This window comes from Chionomys nivalis, chromosome 9, assembly GCF_950005125.1.
Source record: "Chionomys nivalis chromosome 9, mChiNiv1.1, whole genome shotgun sequence".
NCBI classification, from domain to species: domain Eukaryota; kingdom Metazoa; phylum Chordata; class Mammalia; order Rodentia; family Cricetidae; genus Chionomys; species Chionomys nivalis.
Window position 1 is genome coordinate 58,718,560 of NC_080094.1, and position 18,924 is coordinate 58,737,483.

At 42.6% G+C, this 18,924-nt stretch overlaps 1 protein-coding gene across 1 annotated transcript in view; it reads left to right on the forward strand.

Annotated features, from left to right (window-relative positions):
- Meis2 (Meis homeobox 2) overlaps positions 1-18,924 on the forward strand; it is a 208,230-nt gene that overhangs the window by 137,330 nt on the left and 51,976 nt on the right. The window contains 1 exon segment of the mRNA XM_057780829.1: positions 10,984-11,060. Coding sequence (XP_057636812.1) covers positions 10,984-11,060 — 77 coding nt within the window.

Genomic DNA, 18,924 nt, shown 5'->3' on the forward strand with positions numbered 1-18,924 from the left:
CCCTTTCTCTTCAAATCCTGTAAGCTTCCTCCTGTCAAACTAGATCTTTGGTGCATTTTTATGGAATGTCAAATGAGATTATTCATTACAGAGCTCACACAGATGAAGCTGCAATAAGCAAACTGGAACTGCTTTACAGCTTTTAATGTTTCTTAAGAATGTTGTTTTTCCCATGTTTATTTTTATCCAAACTTTGGGTTCCTAAAGGAATATTGTCCTGGGCTAATGCTCATCCTCATTTCCTTCTCATTCGGGCTTTTGTGGCAATGCGCGTGGGTCTGTTTAGGAGGACTGTTTAGGAAGAGGATGTCCGTATCTCATCACATAACTGTGTGCCTTATACTTAGGTTTGCTGTTGTGTTGAACAACTGAACCCGTTTGCCAAAAAGAAGTCAAACATTAATGAAAACCTCCATGTGTGTATTTCTCTTCCTCTCTTCTCTCTCCCTTCTCATTTGCTCTCTAGCTTTTCAATTTTACTAATTTTCATTCTCTAGCTTTGAAAGGTAGCTCTTTCTTTTCTTTCTTTTTTGGTTTTCTGAGACAGGGTTTCTCTGTAGCTTTGGAGTCTGTCCTGGAACTCACTTTGTAAACCAGGCTGGCCCTGAACTCATAGAAATCCTCCTGCCTCTTTTTCCCAAGTGCTGGGATTTAAGGCGTGTGCCACCACAGCCTGGCTGAAAGGTAGCATTTTTAAGCTACAAAGAATTCGTGTGGGGTCTGGAGAGATGGCTCAGCAACTATAAGCATTGACTGTTCTTCCAGAGGACCTGAGTTCAATTCCTAGCACCCACATGGCAGCTCACAACTGTCTGTAACTCCAGTTCCTGGGGATCCAATACCCTCACACCAATGCACATAAAATAAATTTTAAATAACTTTAAAAAAAAAAGAATTCATGTGTCTGCATTTTCAAACTTGATTAGTTTGACCCTCCTGTATCGGTTATACCAATGGGCCAGGGAGTGGCCTAGATTCTGGAAGCAAAGTGTAGTTAGCCAATTCCTGCTTTCAAAGAATAATCAAACGCCAGCATGAATCTAACCTTAGAACGACTGACAGGATAGTGTGGAGATAGGGAAAGTTTAGGGAGGGCATCTGTGTTACTAAGCAGCTAACAATAAAATCCGAACATTGGCACTTGTAATTCCTAAGTAGAAATAAGATCTATAAAAATGCTCTTTGGGCTTCTGTAATGGGAAATGTCTTCTTTCTGGGAGTATCAGGAGTGTCTTAAAAGAGATGCCAATTGGGCAAGCCACTGGGCAAGCGATTTTGCATCTCCAGCCTGGGTTTCGTTAGGCATAAAATGAGAAGCTCGGATTAGATGGCCCCTGATGTCCTTTCCAGTTGAGTGTGTGAGTTTTTCGCTTGCAGTTCACTGGAAAAAATCTAAATAGCCTAAACCTGTTTTGAAATCTATTTCAACAAATGATCCATAAAATAAATAAGCACAAAATTCAATTTTTTGGAAAAGTGGTCTGGCTGTACAACAGTGTGGCCCCATAAAATATTAATTTGATCACGGGGTAGAAATGTGAAATGATTGCTAAATGAGTCAAGGCCTTATTTGGGACTTTGGGTTCATTTAGTAAGATTGCCATTAGGCATGGAGGCAGTATAACATGCATGGCCAAGCAGCTCATGGGAGCATCCTAACAAATGTTAAATAAAAATTATCCTTCTCTGGCCCTATGAATATATTTCCATTATGTTCAAAATAAAACTCTACTGAGCTTTTAATTCTCTGTCAGTGGGGAAATAATTATTTTTGCTGTGTTTAAAATTGAAATCTTCTTTGGAAACGGCTTCTGCGATGTTTTCCTAACACACTTGGATTCTCTTTTGGAGTTGCGAGGTAAAGTGTGTGTCTGTGGTGTCTGACCATTGCATGGTCTTGCTTCCTTCCTACTAGAAAGCCTGTCTGTCTGTCTGAACTGTTAGAAGATGGTTCTACAACATCCAGAGGTGTCCTCGAAAATACAGAGGTGATCCCAAGTGCCTTTTGTCTTCTGTCTTAGCTTACACGACACCTTTTCATTTTATACTTTTACGCTCAGCATGGACTCTGCCCATGGAGATATAGCTCTGGCTCTGGTTTGCCCTGGTTAGCCTTGAACCTGCAATCTGCCTGCCCCCGCCTCCCAAGTACCTGGACTTATAGGCCACAGCCCAAGCTCCTCTTTCCCTCTTTTTCTTTCTCTTCTTTTCCTTTTGGATGCCTCATGCTCGTTAGACCAATGCTCCACTGTGGAGGGTTCATCCCCAACCCCTTCCTTCTTTGTTCTTTTGTGTTTTGTTCTGTGTGTGTGTGTGTGTGTATGTATTGTTATTGAGACAGGTTGTTTCTTTGTAACTTAGGCCAGTTAAACTTGAAACCTTCTGCCGCCTTCTATCCTGCAGAAATTATAAACATGGGCCACCAAATTTAGCTCTTTGACCTTTCCACGGTGACTCCAAGTCAACCAATTATTAATATTTTATAACCTAACCATTGTTAAAATCTCTTAAACCTTTCCTCAGTTTTAGAGGGTATAGTTGTTATAATTTAATCTATTTACTTCCATAGAAACTTAAATGAAAATGAGTCTTCCATAAATAGCCACATTTTCTTTCTCTCAAATATATATCTGGCATAAAAAAATTTTAGGAACTACTCATTTGAATTTGAAGCTTGTGTTTCCATGACACCGAACATCTGGATGAAGATGGGAAAACTCAGATGTTTTCAAATACCCAAATACTGTGTTGCTAAAACAGTCAAATGACTATCTGAACCTTTCCATATTATCTGGGGATTTATTCACTGTATATGAGTAAATACAGCAAAGGCAGTTCTTTTTTATCAAAAAAAAAAACCTCTCAAGTTCAGGAGGAATGCATTGACTCACAAGTATGTATTGAAGACTTACTGTACAGAAAGTCCTGTGCTAAGTACTACAAAGTTCAAGGTTAGATAAGATGTGAAGGCGGCTCTCAGATGGTTTTTCAGGTTAGCGAGGGATGTTCCCCAAGTACACATATTTATATAAAGATGAGTAGAGGACACTCAGGAGAAGAGGGATGAGGAGGGATTTGGGAGGAAAATGATCACTTTCAACTCTGAGGGTTCCCCCCACACACACTGGTTGTTTGGAAGGTTGGGGGTGCCAGAACCATAGAAACGGTGGAGATATGAGAATCACATAAATGTGAAATTCACTTTCCCTCTGGAATTCAACACAAATAACCCTGAATTACACTGATGATTGCAGTGGGCTCTGTCATTTCGTACATTCCCTAGTTACTATGCGATCTGCAATTAAGTATTTCTCAGGTATTTTGGCTAGCAAAATTATAGTCGTGCCCCACATGACACAGGCTGATGCTTGCGGTGGTCACCGTATGGAAACAGCATCACTATTCTATCTGACGTTTGGCTCCTCCAGTTTAGATAAGACATCTTCACAGTTCCAGATTTACTGCACATCCAGAGTTCTGTCTTTCTGATTTTGTTTTCATCAGCTGGAATCACAACCGGACAAATGGTTTAAAATCCTGAGCTGCCTGTCTGTTTTCTGCTGTGCTTGACAAAGCAGAATGATGGGCCTCATTCCTCTCCTGGTCCTTTCCCTTCTTCCTTTCCCTTCTTCCGCCTCTTCATCCTGTTCCCCCAAACAAATACAAAATAAAACAAATGGTCGCTTTTAGCCACTGGGGGAAGGGAACAAACTAAGAAATCACCTGAATTGGGTTGTGAGTGTTAGTTATGACCAACTTGGCCCAAGAGTCTGAAAGTGAGGGCAAGTCAGTTTTAGGTAAATTTACATCCAGGTATAGAAATGATACTAGACATCTGTTGTCTACAGGAGCATTCTTAACAGTCAGGTTCCTTCTTCCCATTTGATGGTAGCAAAATCCATTCCTACAGCAAGCACGCATCCTACAATGTAGGAGCTGCAGTGAATGAAGGGCCATTTGCCAGGCCCATGATAAAATTCCTTAACCTAACTTGGATGTCGTCCATGCAGACAGCATAGTTAACCATGCTGATTGACTAAACCTAGGTCACTTTATCATAGCTTAGCATATTCCCAAGGTAAAAATCAAGGGACTGTTCCCAAAGGAAATGGGGACATACACTTCAGTGGAAAATGTGGATGCCAGAATGGATAAGTCTTCCATTAAATGTCAGGATGATACCAGAAGGCAGCATCTAATGGTGTGGAAACAATAGAAACAATACTAAGCCATATATTATGAAGAAGAAAGGCTGGGCTCTTTTACTGGAACCCCAGCTTGTAAGCAGAAAGGAAGCCAACAATAATCAAACAGGTGACTGGAACTGGGCAGAGTGCAGGAGGCAAGGGAATTGCCATGGGTTCGAGGCCAGCATGAGCTACAAAAGTGATTTCTGTTTAGCCTAGCAACCTGAGTTAAGCTCCAGAGTAAGACTATCTCAAAAAAACAAAAAAATCAAAATGGAGGAAGGAAAGGAGAAAGGGGGGAATGAGAGAGGGAAAAAGAAAGGAAGGAAAGAAGGAGGGAGGGAGGGAGGGAAGGAGGGAGGGAGGGAGGAAGAGAAGGAAAGAGGGAGGGAGGGAGGGAGGGAGGGAGGGAGGGAGGAAGGAAAGAAGGAAGGAAGGAAGGAGGGAGGGAGGGAGGGAGGGAGGGAGGGAGGGAGGGAAGGAGGGAGGGAGGGAGGAAGAGAAGGAAAGAGGGAGGGAGGGAGGGAGGGAGGAAGGAAGGAAAGAAGGAAGGAAGGAGGGAAGGAGGGAGGGAGGGAGGGAGGGAGGGAGGAAGGAAGGAAGGAAGGAAGGAAGGAAGGAAGGAAGGAAGGAGGGAAGGAGGGAGGGAGGGAGGGAGGGAGGAAGGAAGGAAGGAGAGCTGCTTCAGCTGCTGCGTAGCGAAAGGAGCAATAGGCTTTATTGATTTTCTGGGGTGGGCTGAACTTCTATAATTGCCAATTAGTCATGGGCACAGTTTCAAAGATGTTCTTCCTGTGTATAAACATGCTGGCCTTGTACTTGTGGACTAAAGGGCCGTCAGCCTCGCTTAGGAACTGCTGAGTTCTTCTGGTGTTGTCATCTTGGATAAATGTCCTAGCCTTGTGGTTTAGTCCAGGTCTTATGACAAGGCCTTGAACTTCAAGTGCTCATTTGCCAAGAAAGCCCCAGGCAGGGTGGAAGAAATGCATGCCAGTTACAATGAGCAATAGGTGAAGTTAGCCCTACATTGAACAGGTCTCGAATGATCGGCGTGTCTACAGCCAGAGCTCGGTGGAGTCTGATCCACCGGCTGAAGCAGCGAAGAAGACAGACAGGACATACAGACAGAGATGCCAAGCCTTGGATCCCACTTAGTCGCCTATTGGGTATCTGCGCACTGCAATGAAGAATCGGTATTTGGCAAAAATGGTCTCCAAATTTCCACAAAATAGGTTATGCAACTGTTATCATAGCTGTTCGTGAGAGGTGTCATCAGCAGCAAGCTAGTGAGATGCTAAGAATGGTTCCTCAGCCTGTGATCTCCAAAAGTAGTGATTTTTTTTTTTTAAGTAAGAACAAATGCTGTGAGTTTGCTCCATCAGTTTGTCTTATATCAGAATTGATTCTGGGAAGAAGAAGTGAAGAGAATGAGAATTAACTGTCAAAAATGGTATTATGATGCTTATCCGGGTGCTTGCTGTCTCAGGTACAGCTCTTCATACCCCTTTGTCTTACCACCCAGACTTATATCTCAGGCCCAGTGACTTGTAATAAGAAAGAGCTACTGACAAAAGGAACCAATGGCCAGGCTTGCCATTCTTGCTGCAAGTACATAGAGGCAGTGAGAGAGCGGCCAGGTCAGGGAGTGCATGTTTCTAATGCCAGCACTAGGGGGGCAGAGACAGGCAGATTTCTTGAGGCCAGCCTGGTCTCCAAAGCAAAAGTTCCAAGTTAGTCAAAGCTACATAGTGAGACCCTGCTTCTAAAAATACAAAGCAATGAGAGAGTAGAAGAGAAATACAAAAGACAAAAAAAAAAAAAAAAAACCACATAAATCTTCCTTGTTAGGGAGTTATACCAAGAAGAGATGTAAATAGGTAGGGCAAAAAAGACATGAAATTCTAAGTATCTAGTAAATTTTTTTGAAAATTTAGTGGGGGAAGATATTACCTTGAGAAACAAAGATGGGGGAGGAGTGCTTTAAAGTGTGGTTTGTGTTATTGTTTCCTGTTTCTTTTTTAAAGCTGATGAAAAAGTGTGTTTTATTCATGGTATAGGAGTTGTTGTCCACATAAGACAAAGTTGATGAAATGAATGACAATTGACTCAACTTGACCTTCCATTCATAGGTGAATTTATTTACGCAAGGGCTAAGTCCTTTGTACCCAGGGAGTGTGGTCCAAGATCGCTAAAGGATGTCCTCCCAAAGGAGTTTCTTTGTTCATATTGGGAAAATATGTTCAGGGTTTCATATGTAACTAACATGAAAAAAAAAATCAAGATCACATTGGAGGAAAGATGGCTCAGAGGCTGACAGCACAGATAGCTCTTTCAGAGGACCCGAGTTTGGTCTCCAGAATCCACATTCAGTAACTCACAACTCCCTGTAACTCCAGATCCAAAGAGAATCCAATGCCTCTGGCCTCCAAGAGCAAAAGCAGCTGAACTCACATGTACAGACAGTCCTACACACACACACACACACGCACACACACAATTTAAAATAAAATCTTAAAGAACGAACAGACATGCATAAGAAAAATTATTTTTAAAAAATAACAAAGTAACCTGGGTTAAGTCTGCAAAGTGAGTGTGTTAGGGAGAAGGGATAAGTCATCATCCCCACGGTAACAGGAATTTATCCCATCTAACATCCTTTGAAGTTTTTCTATTGCATTACAAAAGTAATTTGACAAATTATGGAGCCTTGGCTGGCCTGGAACTCCCTATGTAGCCCAGGCTGGCAGCAAGCTCACAGAGATCCACCTCTATGTACCTTCTTTAAAGAAATGAACCACCAACCTCCCACCCCACCCCACCCCAACCACCCCACTCTCTCCCATTGCTGGCTTAGAAAAAAATAATCACATTTCATTCCACTTTTATCCAGTTGATAGATGTGTAGGTGACTTACAGTGTTTTAATCTTGAAAAAAAAAAGCTCCCTTTTCCTCACTGTGTGCTTCTAGTTTGTGGGGCAATTTGAAACATCACTTAAAATTTTACAATATCACCATAAATTTTGCAATACAGAATGATCAACCAGTGCTAGTTTCGACATTGTTGGTGAGGGTCTAATCACAAATAATCATTATTAAATGCCTTTTTACCCAAATGCCCGAGGGCTGTAATGTAAGGATGTAGCTCCTCCAGGTCCGTGCACTTGATCTACAAAATACCATGTACTTAGTCTACTCTAAGAAGAAGGAGAGGAGGCCTGTTGTGGCTTGAATAAAGACATCTTTCTTTCAAGTGGATTTTAAACACAAGACAAAAATTAAAGAACATTTTCTCTTTCGTTGAATCATGAGCTATGCATGCCCTTTTCACTTTCCCAACCTTTGCTAGCTGATATTCCAAGTAAGAGGACCTTTAAGGAGGTGTTTTTATTCACCAGTGGCCTTGGGATCATTTTGAGATGTGGAAATCCTTAACCTTTAGTGCTTTATTGATGAAGGGACTCATCACCATCGCTATTGTGTGACACTCTGTGCTCTTAGGAGGAAGCTGAGGTGACTCTGGGCCACAGGACCCCAGAGAGTTGGCCTCTAACAGTGAACAGTCAAAACTATAGCCTTAGGCCAAGAACATGGAGATTGACTACAAATTATTGCTTGTGGTCCACTTCCAGTTTCCAAGTGCAAACATACCAAAGTTTATTTTAAATTTGAGCCGGTCAGACATTTAGTAATATACATCAAAGGAGGAGCCAAGACTTCCCCTGTTTATTATTTCAGCATGATGTCTGTCCCAATAAAGCATGCACACGATAGATCACGGAGGAGAGAAGTCCTTTAGTTCCGTGGTTTGCCCTTAAATCTGAACATATACTTGTAAATTAATCCAAAACACATTGTCATGTTCCAGTCCCTCTGAAAGCTGATTGTTCTCAACACTCTTTTAATTTTAGAAATCCAGTGGCTGCCAGGGCACTCACAGATCAGCGGTCCACCCCATGTATAAAAGGGGCATGGATCTACTGTGCTCAAAACCCACAGGGTGGCATTTAAAGAACTTTAAAACTTCTTCTACTCTTCCCTATTAATTAAAAAAAAAGCCATCTGTGCAAGGTGAATTTTGGTAAGGTACCAATGTTTTTAATGATTCTGGATGGAATTTGAAACTGCTTATGAAATAGAGAAAGTATAGCAAGGGATTCCCAAGACAAAATGCACTGTTTGTGAAATTCTGCAGTCATTTGACTACATTTCTAATAAAACACTAGAAAGCATTCTTGTTATTCAATCAGAATTTACAATCAAACTTGAAGGAATTGGCTCTGCAGTAATCTAGTAACCTCCACTTTCTACTCTTCTCCTAAACTACCTTTTTCTTCTAAACTCTCTATCTATCTATCTATCTATCTATCTATCTATCTATCTATCTATCTATATCTATATCTATCTATCTCTCTATCTCTATCTCTCTATCTCTATCTCTCTCACACACACAGACACACACACCCTTACTTCACACTTGTCAGAACTTTTTTGGACAAATGAAGAAAGCAACACACACATGGCACATGGTGGAGAGAGAGAGAGAGAGAGAGAGAGAGAGAGGTTGGTTGGATAAAGAAGCAGCACCCTGAGGCACATTATATTTCCAGCCCCCTTCTATACATTTGGGGGAAGGCATCTTTATTTTCATTTTGATTCTGGCTGTTTGCACGATTTCTCCCCCTGGGCTGACAGCCTATGAACCTAGACTTTCAAATTTCAGAAAACCAAAAGGGGACCACTGCCTTGAATTTGGCCAGGAAAATATCTTGACAAGGAGGATTTTTCAAAAATTGTCATTTGCTCCCCAACCAGTCTTTTCAGTCAATTAAAATGTGTGCTCTAGGTCTCCTCCAGTTTGAAGGCACCTCGGCGCCTCTGATGAACAATTCTTGTTTGTGAGTCATTCATTTTCTCCATTACCAAACGGAGAATAGAGGACAATTGCATTGTTTGGACGAATCGGAGTGTTAGGGGAGTATTTGTCACGGAGGCAGAGTGCAGTACCTGACAGGCAGCGATTGATGGCCAGGAATGAGTGTGAGTGGCCGAAGCAGCCTCATAGGATGCAAATTACTGACTGTGGATTCCAATTTACCCTGTTCATTTTTCTTGCCTGTGCTGAAGACCATTAGTGGTTTTTGAAGCAGTGAAGGGGTCATTACTAATGTGGGGAGGCTCGAGCAGGAGGGGGAAGGAGGGGCAAAGCCTTCTGTAATTACACAGCTTTAAGGAACAGGCTGCAGGCCCTAGCCAAAAAAGTGTCAACACCTCGCAATCAGAAAAATTTATTTTCATTTTATGCTTAACCCATATTAACTCAACATTATCATCTTTCTTTGTTAACATTTGCAGAATATTAAAAGCCTGGCTTCTATATTAATACAGATCTAGTTAACCCTTTGGCTATGCAGGGGATTTTGTTGAACCTGGTGGCTTGTGGGTTCTTGGATAAACAACCATGCACATCTTGGAGAATGCATGCTATTGTAGAAGATGGAATACCTGGGAACTGAATTCTTAGCTGATTGAAAAGCATCCTGCCTCTCCAATGCTGGGATGATTAGAACACTCGAAAGCCTTGTTTAGATTACTCAGTTGTGTGTCTGGGGGAGGCAGTGTGCACGTGAGTGCAGAGGCCCCAGATACCTGGGAGTTGGAATACAGGCAGCTGCGAAATGCCCAACTTGGGTTCTGGGAACTGAACTCAGGTCCTCTGCAAAAGAAGTAAGAGGCTCCTTAGCGCTGAGCCACCTCCCCAGCCCCTTGATGACACCTGAGTGATGTGGGTGAGATCACAACTCAAGGCTTTCTGGTCTATGAAGAACTGTGACATGGGGACAAAAGTTTACCTTCGTGTTTAAGAAAACCAGTGGATTTTGAACAGGACCTTATGTAACAGATGTGTTTCGTAATCACACGCCCTCCAGCACAGAACTTCTTGAAGGAAATGTATGACTGTAAAATAACAATCTTGGGTTTCAAGGTGAGAGAGGAAAATGGAGAGGAGGATAATGGGAGGGCTGGTCATTATCCGTGTGAGTGGACTGTGGTGCAATGAAAGAATTCAAAACTGAAACCTACGGCTTTGTTCTCTTGTTGCTATACTTGACGTTAACAGGGAAAAATTTCATAGGAAGCATGGCATATAACCGACTCCTTCTTCCCTGAGTTGTGAAATTTGTGCCTAGGGTGAGGAACATATAGCCTAGGCGAGTCATGTATGTGACCTTGATAGCCCCGAGAACTAACCAGTAAAAATTAAAGAATCCCAACCCATCCCCACAAAGGACTCTGCATCTAATCATTTGCCTTGGCTTTTCAAAATAGTTGTGATTACATATTGGCCCATGATCCAAATGTAGGTAGCCTCCTACCAACTAAGAAATAACAGTTATGTAGACTAGTCTCTCAAGATAGCATAGAATTTGAATTCCATGTAACCCACTAGCGAGCGAAGGAAATGGACATGCAATCCCCTACACACAACAGACAGGCATAGAAACACCCAGAATTTGGATGCCATTCCAACACACCTTCCGCCTCGAAGGATCAAAGTCACTCTGTGTGACTGAAGTACCTGGACTTTCATGGCTGGTCCTATGGAGTGTGACAGGAAGTTGGGGTTGTCCCACTGCCTCCAGTCCACACTTGTCAGCAAGTTCGATATATTTTTCCATGTGGCGAGGAGAACCAAGCTGTAGAATAAAGAATGCACCAGTGTGGTTTCACGCTGGGAAGTATGTGCCTCTTTCCCAACTTCTGATGCATCTCTTAAAACATTTGTCTCTTCATCAGCACCCGTACCCTTCCGAAGAGCAGAAGAAACAGTTAGCGCAAGACACAGGACTGACAATTCTCCAAGTTAACAACTGGTGAGTGACCCCAAGATCTTCCTCCCTTGACTAAAGCGGGGTTTCTAGATAATTGTTTGCTTTTTTTGTTTTTTTGTTTTGTTTTGTTGTTCCTGGAACAAAGGAAATCAAAGGTAATGTCTGCATTTCTTTCCCGAGGTGGGAAATCTGTGCCCAGGGTGAAGGACAGGGAGCCTGGGCAAGTAGGCTTCGTAGGATTTTTTCTTCTTTCCCACTCTTTGTTTTCTTTTTCTTTTCCCCTGCACTCACTTTCTTCACCCCTAACGTTTTCAAATTCTCCAGCTGACTCACAAAGTCGGCCTGGCTGGGTCCTGTTCGATATTGCTGTCTGTGTGTCTTTTGCACAATGCTCACACACAGCCACTTCCTCTGGGAAGATTCCTTTTGTTTGGACTCTGAGGAACAATGTAGATGCAGGGGTGTGGGATCTGGGGGCTTGTTTTCTTTTGTCTTGTATCTGCTTTTTGGTATTTGTTTACCCTAATTTTTCTTTAATGGAAGAAAGGGTTTTTTTTTCCCTCTTTCCATTTTTAGCTTGTGATTTAGATTACTTGCATGGTGGTATATGGGCCATCTACTCTTTGTACATGGCTTAGAGAGTAACTGCGGAAAGAGGAGGGGTAAGGGATTAAATAAAATGATCACAGTGGCCAAGAAATGATATAGGAATTACTTATCAAAATACTGGTCCAGGTTTTATCAGCGGCTTAATTTTGTTCTGTACATTCTTGGGGTGATGTTCAGATTAATTGAACTGACAGTTCTCTTTCAAAATTCAGGGGAAGTATTTGCACGGATTTCAGGCCTTATACAAACTTAATTACATGGAACTCCACTTTATCATTCTAATTCCATGTAGCAGAGGTTGTATTTACAAATGAGAAGTCTCTGGCTTTATTCACAGCTTTCCTTAATATATTTATCAAAGCAGGTTCATTTACAAAGTGCTCTATCTGTGGGATACAGGCAGGCAGACATTAACAAAGCTTTTAGGTTTATCAGGCTCGCCGCCTGATGAGCTACCCGAGGGTCAATTGATTTTGTGGTTCTGTGATTCATTTTTTTCTCATTTTTCTAGGATCACAATGAGAGACATGCTTGGAGAATTAGCCAGTTTGTCTGCCTTATCTGTCAGGCAATTTTTTTTTTCCCAGGGAAGTCAAGCTACTTAAATTGGCCACAGGAACTGTCGTTATCTGACTTTAATGCACCCTATAGTGTGGATAGCATTTCAATTACACCAGTAACCAAAGCTTAGCTGCAGCCCTTTTCATGCCTAGTGTTGTACGGAAAGTGATGTGCCTACCTACAGAAGCAGAAAATTGAGTTGCCTTGCTTCTGTCAGGGTGATTAATGCAGAAATAAACTGCTAACCTGAAAAGAGAGGCAGAAAGAAAGGGATAGACAATACAGACTGGAATTCTCTTTAATTTTCTCCTAAAGATTGGAGCTATGTACATTTTAAAGATACCCTTTTGAGCGAAATCGTGGAATGAAGGCTATAATCTCCAGAGCAAGATGTGTCTGGACTGGCGGTGATAGGGGCCTCCTGATGTAAATATCTAATATCTGTAAACATACACATTCTCGTTCATGTTTCCAGCACAAGCAATCAGTGGTCTGAAACAATAGACTGACTACATTCTGGGTTAAGTTTAGGAGACTTGGTCCCGTTCATTGTTTTATATGCGCCAACCTCCAGGGTAAGCTACTGCAGATTCAGTGGTTTCTGGTACAATTAACATCCCTTTAGAAAACTGGGTTCTTTGCAAATTTGGGCACATTCAGGGAAGTGGTGATGGGGATATTTGAAAGAAATGGGATGCTTCTATGTTGATATTTGGCATTGCCATTTGACCTTTCTTTGAAAATACTGTCACATATCATCCGTCCCCGGCATTTTTTGATGTAGTCATTGCCCTTGAAGAGAAAAGGCATCTCAGCCCTCAGTCTAAAGACCAGCCCTCTCTCACAGACACCTGGCTGGAGCCTGGAAGAAAGAACCCTTCCTTTCTGAATTCCACGGAGCCCCAAGGCATGTGCAGGAGTTCAGCTGGTGTGATATTTTGGGTTTCTTGTTTCTCTGTCATTTGGGCCACATTTGCCGAGGGTGAGGAACGGCAGTCTGTCACGCGGCACACTTGCCTTAGTATGGGATAAATGTTGACGCCTCCGTCTCTACAAAATAATTCCGCCTTTCTCATTTTCACACTTCCTTCTGAAAAATTCTGTAATCCTGCCCTCGGGTCGAATTCTTAGCTAATAGCTACCATAACTTTGAAAATAAGGTGCGACTCCCAAGGATGGCTTCACGAGCACCCTGAAGCACTGCCAGGAGTGTAAGGCAGTGGCCCCCACCTGGGGATTTCAGAGAGATCTGAAAAGGAACGGTCCCCACCTTGGTACATTTTGAACTTGTTCCACGCCTTGACAAAGTCACCTTGAAAACAGCTCTGTCTCTCCTCTTTCAGGTGGCTTCAGAGCTGGGCCTCAGGTGTGGGCAGTGATGAGAAGAGTGGACTAGAGATGAGATTTCTAGGCCCAGAGAACTGTCACTCTCAGGCAAAGAGGGTCAAAAGTAGTTCCTGGGGTTGGAGAGATGGCTCAGTGATTCAGATCACTTGCTGCTCTTCCAGAAGACCCACGTTTGATTCTCAGCACCCAAGTTAGATGGCTCACAACCGCCTGTATCTCTAGCTCCAGAAGATCTGATGCCCTCTTCCAGTCTCTGTGATCATATGCTTAACACACACACACACACACACACACAAGGACATACATGTAAATAAAAGATAAATTTTAAATAGACTGATAAACAAATAGCTTATGAAGTTTAAACACCCCCCATCAGCCAGTTGCGGCTAGGTGGCCAGTCTTGCATGCCACTCTCGGCAGTGACTTAGAGTGGCCTGGGAAACCTTCTGCTGCTCAGTTCTGCTCCTCGCCTTTAGAGCAGAAAAGCCAAGGGGCTTAAGGAGCACTGTAAAATAACAGCCACCGTAACAAGCAATAGACGTGGCCACATGCACCTCATGAGAGCTACGAGCAGTAAAGACGGGCCAGTTAAGAGCCATCAGTAATTGGGAACTAAGAATACACAAGCAAAATGGAAGTTTAGGAGACAATTGAGAGAACTGAAGATGTGTTAGATCTCTGCAGCCTGTGTTGGAAATGACCCCAGATGACTTTTCTCATGTGTTTATACTAGGGGTGTGTAAAACAGGATAACACAACCAACCCAAAGCATGACATCCTGAAAGAACAGCGTTTATGACACGGATGTCATTTTCTTACACTTATCTCTCAGAAGTCCATGAATAATAAACCATTCAGTTACATTATAGATTGACATTATAGATGAGGCAATGAGTCATGGTGTTGCACACCTGTAACCTAGGACTTGAGAGGCTGAGGCAGGAAGAATACAGTGAATTCAATACTAGCTTCGGCTATGCAGTGAATTCCAGGCCAATATGGACTACAGAGTTTTAAGCCTTGACTCAAAAAGCCAAAAGCAAGGCCAGACATGGTAAAGCACGCCTTTAATGATTAAGAATAATTAATTACAAAAGCAGAGGAAAAATTATTCTACAAAATTGCATAAATAAAATTTTTGTAAAATAGCTCACAAGCTAGAATGGAGATTTCTTCCAAAAGGAAACATATATTTAAGGGAAACATTTTTAAATGCAGACAGCTTCCTATGGCATAGCTTCTCTGTTTAAACAAAGGTAGACTTTTGTGATTTATTGTATGACCATTTTTTGTAGGGTTTTTGTTGTTGTTTTATGTTTTGTTTTGCCAGGAAGGAAAGATGAGCGAGCCTTAGGAGGTAAGAGTTTACAAATGACCACCAAAGCTTAGCAGGGAGAGGGGAAATTTGGGGTTATTGACACTGGTGTTTTTCAGGAGGCATGCTCACACTGATAAAAAAAAATTTTGAAAAAAAATATTTTTCTAAGGAGAAAGTTGTCATTTCAGGATCTTTTTGAGTGGCATTTGTGTGTCTTTGACAATGATATCCACTGAAATATGACACCGTCACTTGGACAAAACCCCAGCTAGGGATAGGGAGATGGTAGCTCAGTAGGACAAGAAAAAGGACCCAAGTTCCAGCCCCAGAGCCCACACAAGGCTGGCAGCAGTATAACCATCTGAGACCCCAGCTTCGAGTGAGATTGGAGACACAGACAAGAGAATCCAGAGACTCGGGGCTAGCTTAGCTCACACAACAGACAACAAAAATCCCTTGTCTCAGACAAGGTAGAAAATGAGGACCAACTTCCAAGGTTGCCCTCCGAGTCCACACGTCTGCCGTGGTACATGCATATTGCACTAACATACACAAAACGCTCATGTGCACATCACACACACACAATACACACACGCGCGCACGCGCACACACACACACACATCCCATACACACAGAGAAAGAAAATGTAAAGCTCTGGTAGCTAAATCACAACACCACACCTGTTCACAGGCAACATAGTTCCAGAAATACACTGTAGTTATCTCTACCTAGAATCCCTACAATAAATGGGTTTTGTTATCGCTATTTCTTTATTTTGAGACAGGTTCTTGCTTGCCCAGAATTCTCTACATTGTCCAGGTTGGCCTTGAACTCACAATCTTCACCTATCCACTTGAGTTTTGGGATTAGAGGCACGTACAACCACATTTGCTCTCAGGTTTATTATTGTTCTTTTGAGACAGGGTCTCACTGTGTAGCCTTGGCTTATCTGGAACTTGCTTTATCGACCAGGCTGGCATTGAACTCACAAAGATAGGCCCGCCTCTGACTCCAGAGTTCTGGAATTAAAGGCATGAGTCACTGTGCCTGGCTTCCAGATTAATTTTTAAAAGAAGAAATATACTGTACTCTTAAAAATGCATGTGATTGCAGTAATTATAACCAACGACAAAAACGACATACAAAGTCCACAGGGCTGAGCTGTTGACTGAATACAGGTAAACTAGGATTTACTTCTTCCTGTGGGCTCCAGGCCCCAAATAACAATGCATGAAATGTAAACGAAGGAACTTTTCAGATGAAGGTGGTCCAGAGAATTCCCTTGTATTACAGATATATGCCTTGCACAACCTCTCAAACTAAGATTAACTACTAATTCCCCATGTCCAGCTTGCCTATCTGCCTATCATGGGGGCCCACAATCATATTAGCTGCAACATTTCTCAATGACTGACACACTGGCAGAGGACAGAAGTTTGACTTCTCCTGCTTCAGTTTGGCTCCCAGCAAATTTCCTAGATGAGACAGGGGTTTGTTTCATCAGAACTGAGGGACTTTTGAGGGTCTCTTGGGCATCAGTGTACCTTCTAAGTAGGCCTCCTTTCTTTCATCTTTAAGAAGGCACAGAGCCTTCGCAGACACCAGCACAGGGACTTAGCTTTCTTACGTGTGAAATGGGCCAAGGCTGGTATAAAGGACACTGTGGGGAAGAGTGACGTAGCTTGTGAGCACTCTGAGAATCAAAGGTAACACGGTTGGGACTCTAAGGTCCTGATTGACAGCAGCAAGGTGGTTGCCTGACGAAAGCAATAATATTCCCTAGGAACCCAGCATTGCAGACAAATACAAGAGTAGAGGCCATTGTCCCAAATTCATCCGGATGCTTCCTCTTGAAGAACCGCCATCATGGTCTAGGTGGACTTGAGGAAGGACAGTCGCTTGCAAGCCTATGTCAGTGAATTTCCGAGTCCAATTTCTGCCTCCTTATTAGTAGGAGGGATGAAAAGGTCGTCCCTCTTCACAGCAAGGAAAAGTCATTTTCCAGGGTGTGTGTGTTGTCGTCCTGCCGCCGAGAGAGAGCGGACACCGGGAAATATGTTGTAATATTAGGACATGGAGAGTATGCTGGGAATTGAGGGAGATAATTTTGCAGTAAACATATGGAATAATTTGGCCAGTGGTGCAGGAAATGTAAATGAGGAACAGAGACAGCTGGACACTTTTATCTCAAGAGAGAAAGGATTGAAGGATTGAGTGGTAAACCAGGGAGGTGGAGTTGAGAAAAACCTAGAAGGAGCAAAGCCTGCCGGACTAAACAACCTCTCCCCGCTCAACAGATCCCCCCACGGCCGTTTGTTAAATGCATAGCTGCCGTCTGCGGTGATTATTTCCGAGTAACATCTATGTTTCAGAATAAAAATCCATTTGAATCTCAAGTCCGATTTGCCAGGTGCTAGATTCATTGTCAGCATTTAATGTGCTGAGACTGCCAATGCTGAAGAATGAATACAAAAAAAGAAAAAAAGAAAAAAAAGCATGCTTTCGAACTCCAGTGTGGAGAGCTGGAGGTAAGAGTTTTGTCTCTCTGGGTTCTCTGTGTCAGAAACACCCAGTCCCTGGAAGGGAGGTGGAGAGGCCAAGGGAACCCGATGATTCCAGTTTGTGCCATGTGGTCTTCTGCTCACCCAAAGGATGTTCCTCCTAGCAGATACTCCCTAGGCTGTGGTAGCAATAGGAATTCCCATCTCTGTCCACCTCCACAGGAAGCTAAACATTCCATCCAAGGGTCCTATTATTATTTCTCGGAGACTCACGATTATTTCTAAGAAGGAAGGAGTGAACTAGATGAGAAGTTAGAAGATAGGAAAAGAAACCAGCACGATGAACACTTAAGCAGAGGGACTGCCCTGACAGTGAGGTGTGTTTCCGTTTGCCCTGTATGGTCTGCAGGACATCTAACGGGGGTTAAGCTAGGAGTCTATACATGGCTTACCAATTCTGACTGAGACGGCAAGGTGGCCAGATCCCATTTCCCATTTCATGGTGTGAAATTCTCACAAAAATGTGAACTCTGAGGCTCCTTTATGGATGGGGGCAACCCTGTCAGATCAGTGATTCTAGACAGTTCCTACCCTGTATGGATGGAGCTAGCATTTCCAGAAATTTCGATTCAGTCCAAATGTAGGCCAGCAGCTCAGAGTCAGCAAGAGCCCTTTCGAAGTGGTAAACAAAAGGAGCAGTGGGGAAATAAAGGAAGAGGGTGCCAGTAGGGGATGCGAGGGGGAGGTTTGAGTCAGTCCTTCACATTCGATTATTCCCACTCCTTTGTGCTTCCCCCCCTTTTTTTCTGTATAAAGAAAGAATGAAATATGGTTTTCATAGCAAGCTGGCGGCATTATCTCAGGATGCATATTTCTTTGCTGCGTTAGGATGCCAATAAAGAGGAGGAAAAAAAGTTGCTCGTTTAAAGGAATGTACAGTGCTGGATAGAAAACACCACACAACAAAAAGAGAATGCAACAAATTTTTGAAACAATTCCAAGAAGGAAAAAAAAAAGTTCCTTAAAGAAATGTTTAAATAAGAAAACTTTGAGAGAGAAAAGCCCTCGTATTGAAAGTCATCGTTGATCAAATCTGTGCATTACAGAAGGAAAATTGGCCTAAAATGTGTTTAGTGTTTTTTTTGTATTTTTTTTGTTTTCCTTTTTTCTTTTATTTTTTTCTTTCTCTTTTTTTTTAATTTTTTTTTCTGTTTTTAGAATTAGCCTTCTCTCTTTCACTGACAAAAACAATGAGCTCCAGACAGCTCCCGCATTAGGCACAGGGCTCTACCTACCTCTGCACTTCATTACGCCAGGATTTGGAAGAGAGACAAGGCTTGCTCAAATAGGTCCTTTATCCATCGCCACTGGCATCATCCACATGGTTTCTCCAGGAATGCTGAAAGAAAAGCCTAGACCTCGGCCTGCTACAGGATTTGAGGCTAGGATGCTATTGACGTGAGCATGTACTTCTTTTTACGGGGGGGGGGGGGATGAAGCAACATCATTGTAATAATTACAAGTATGGCGATCCTATAGCGACCGATGGAGTATTTCTAGCTCCAGTTAC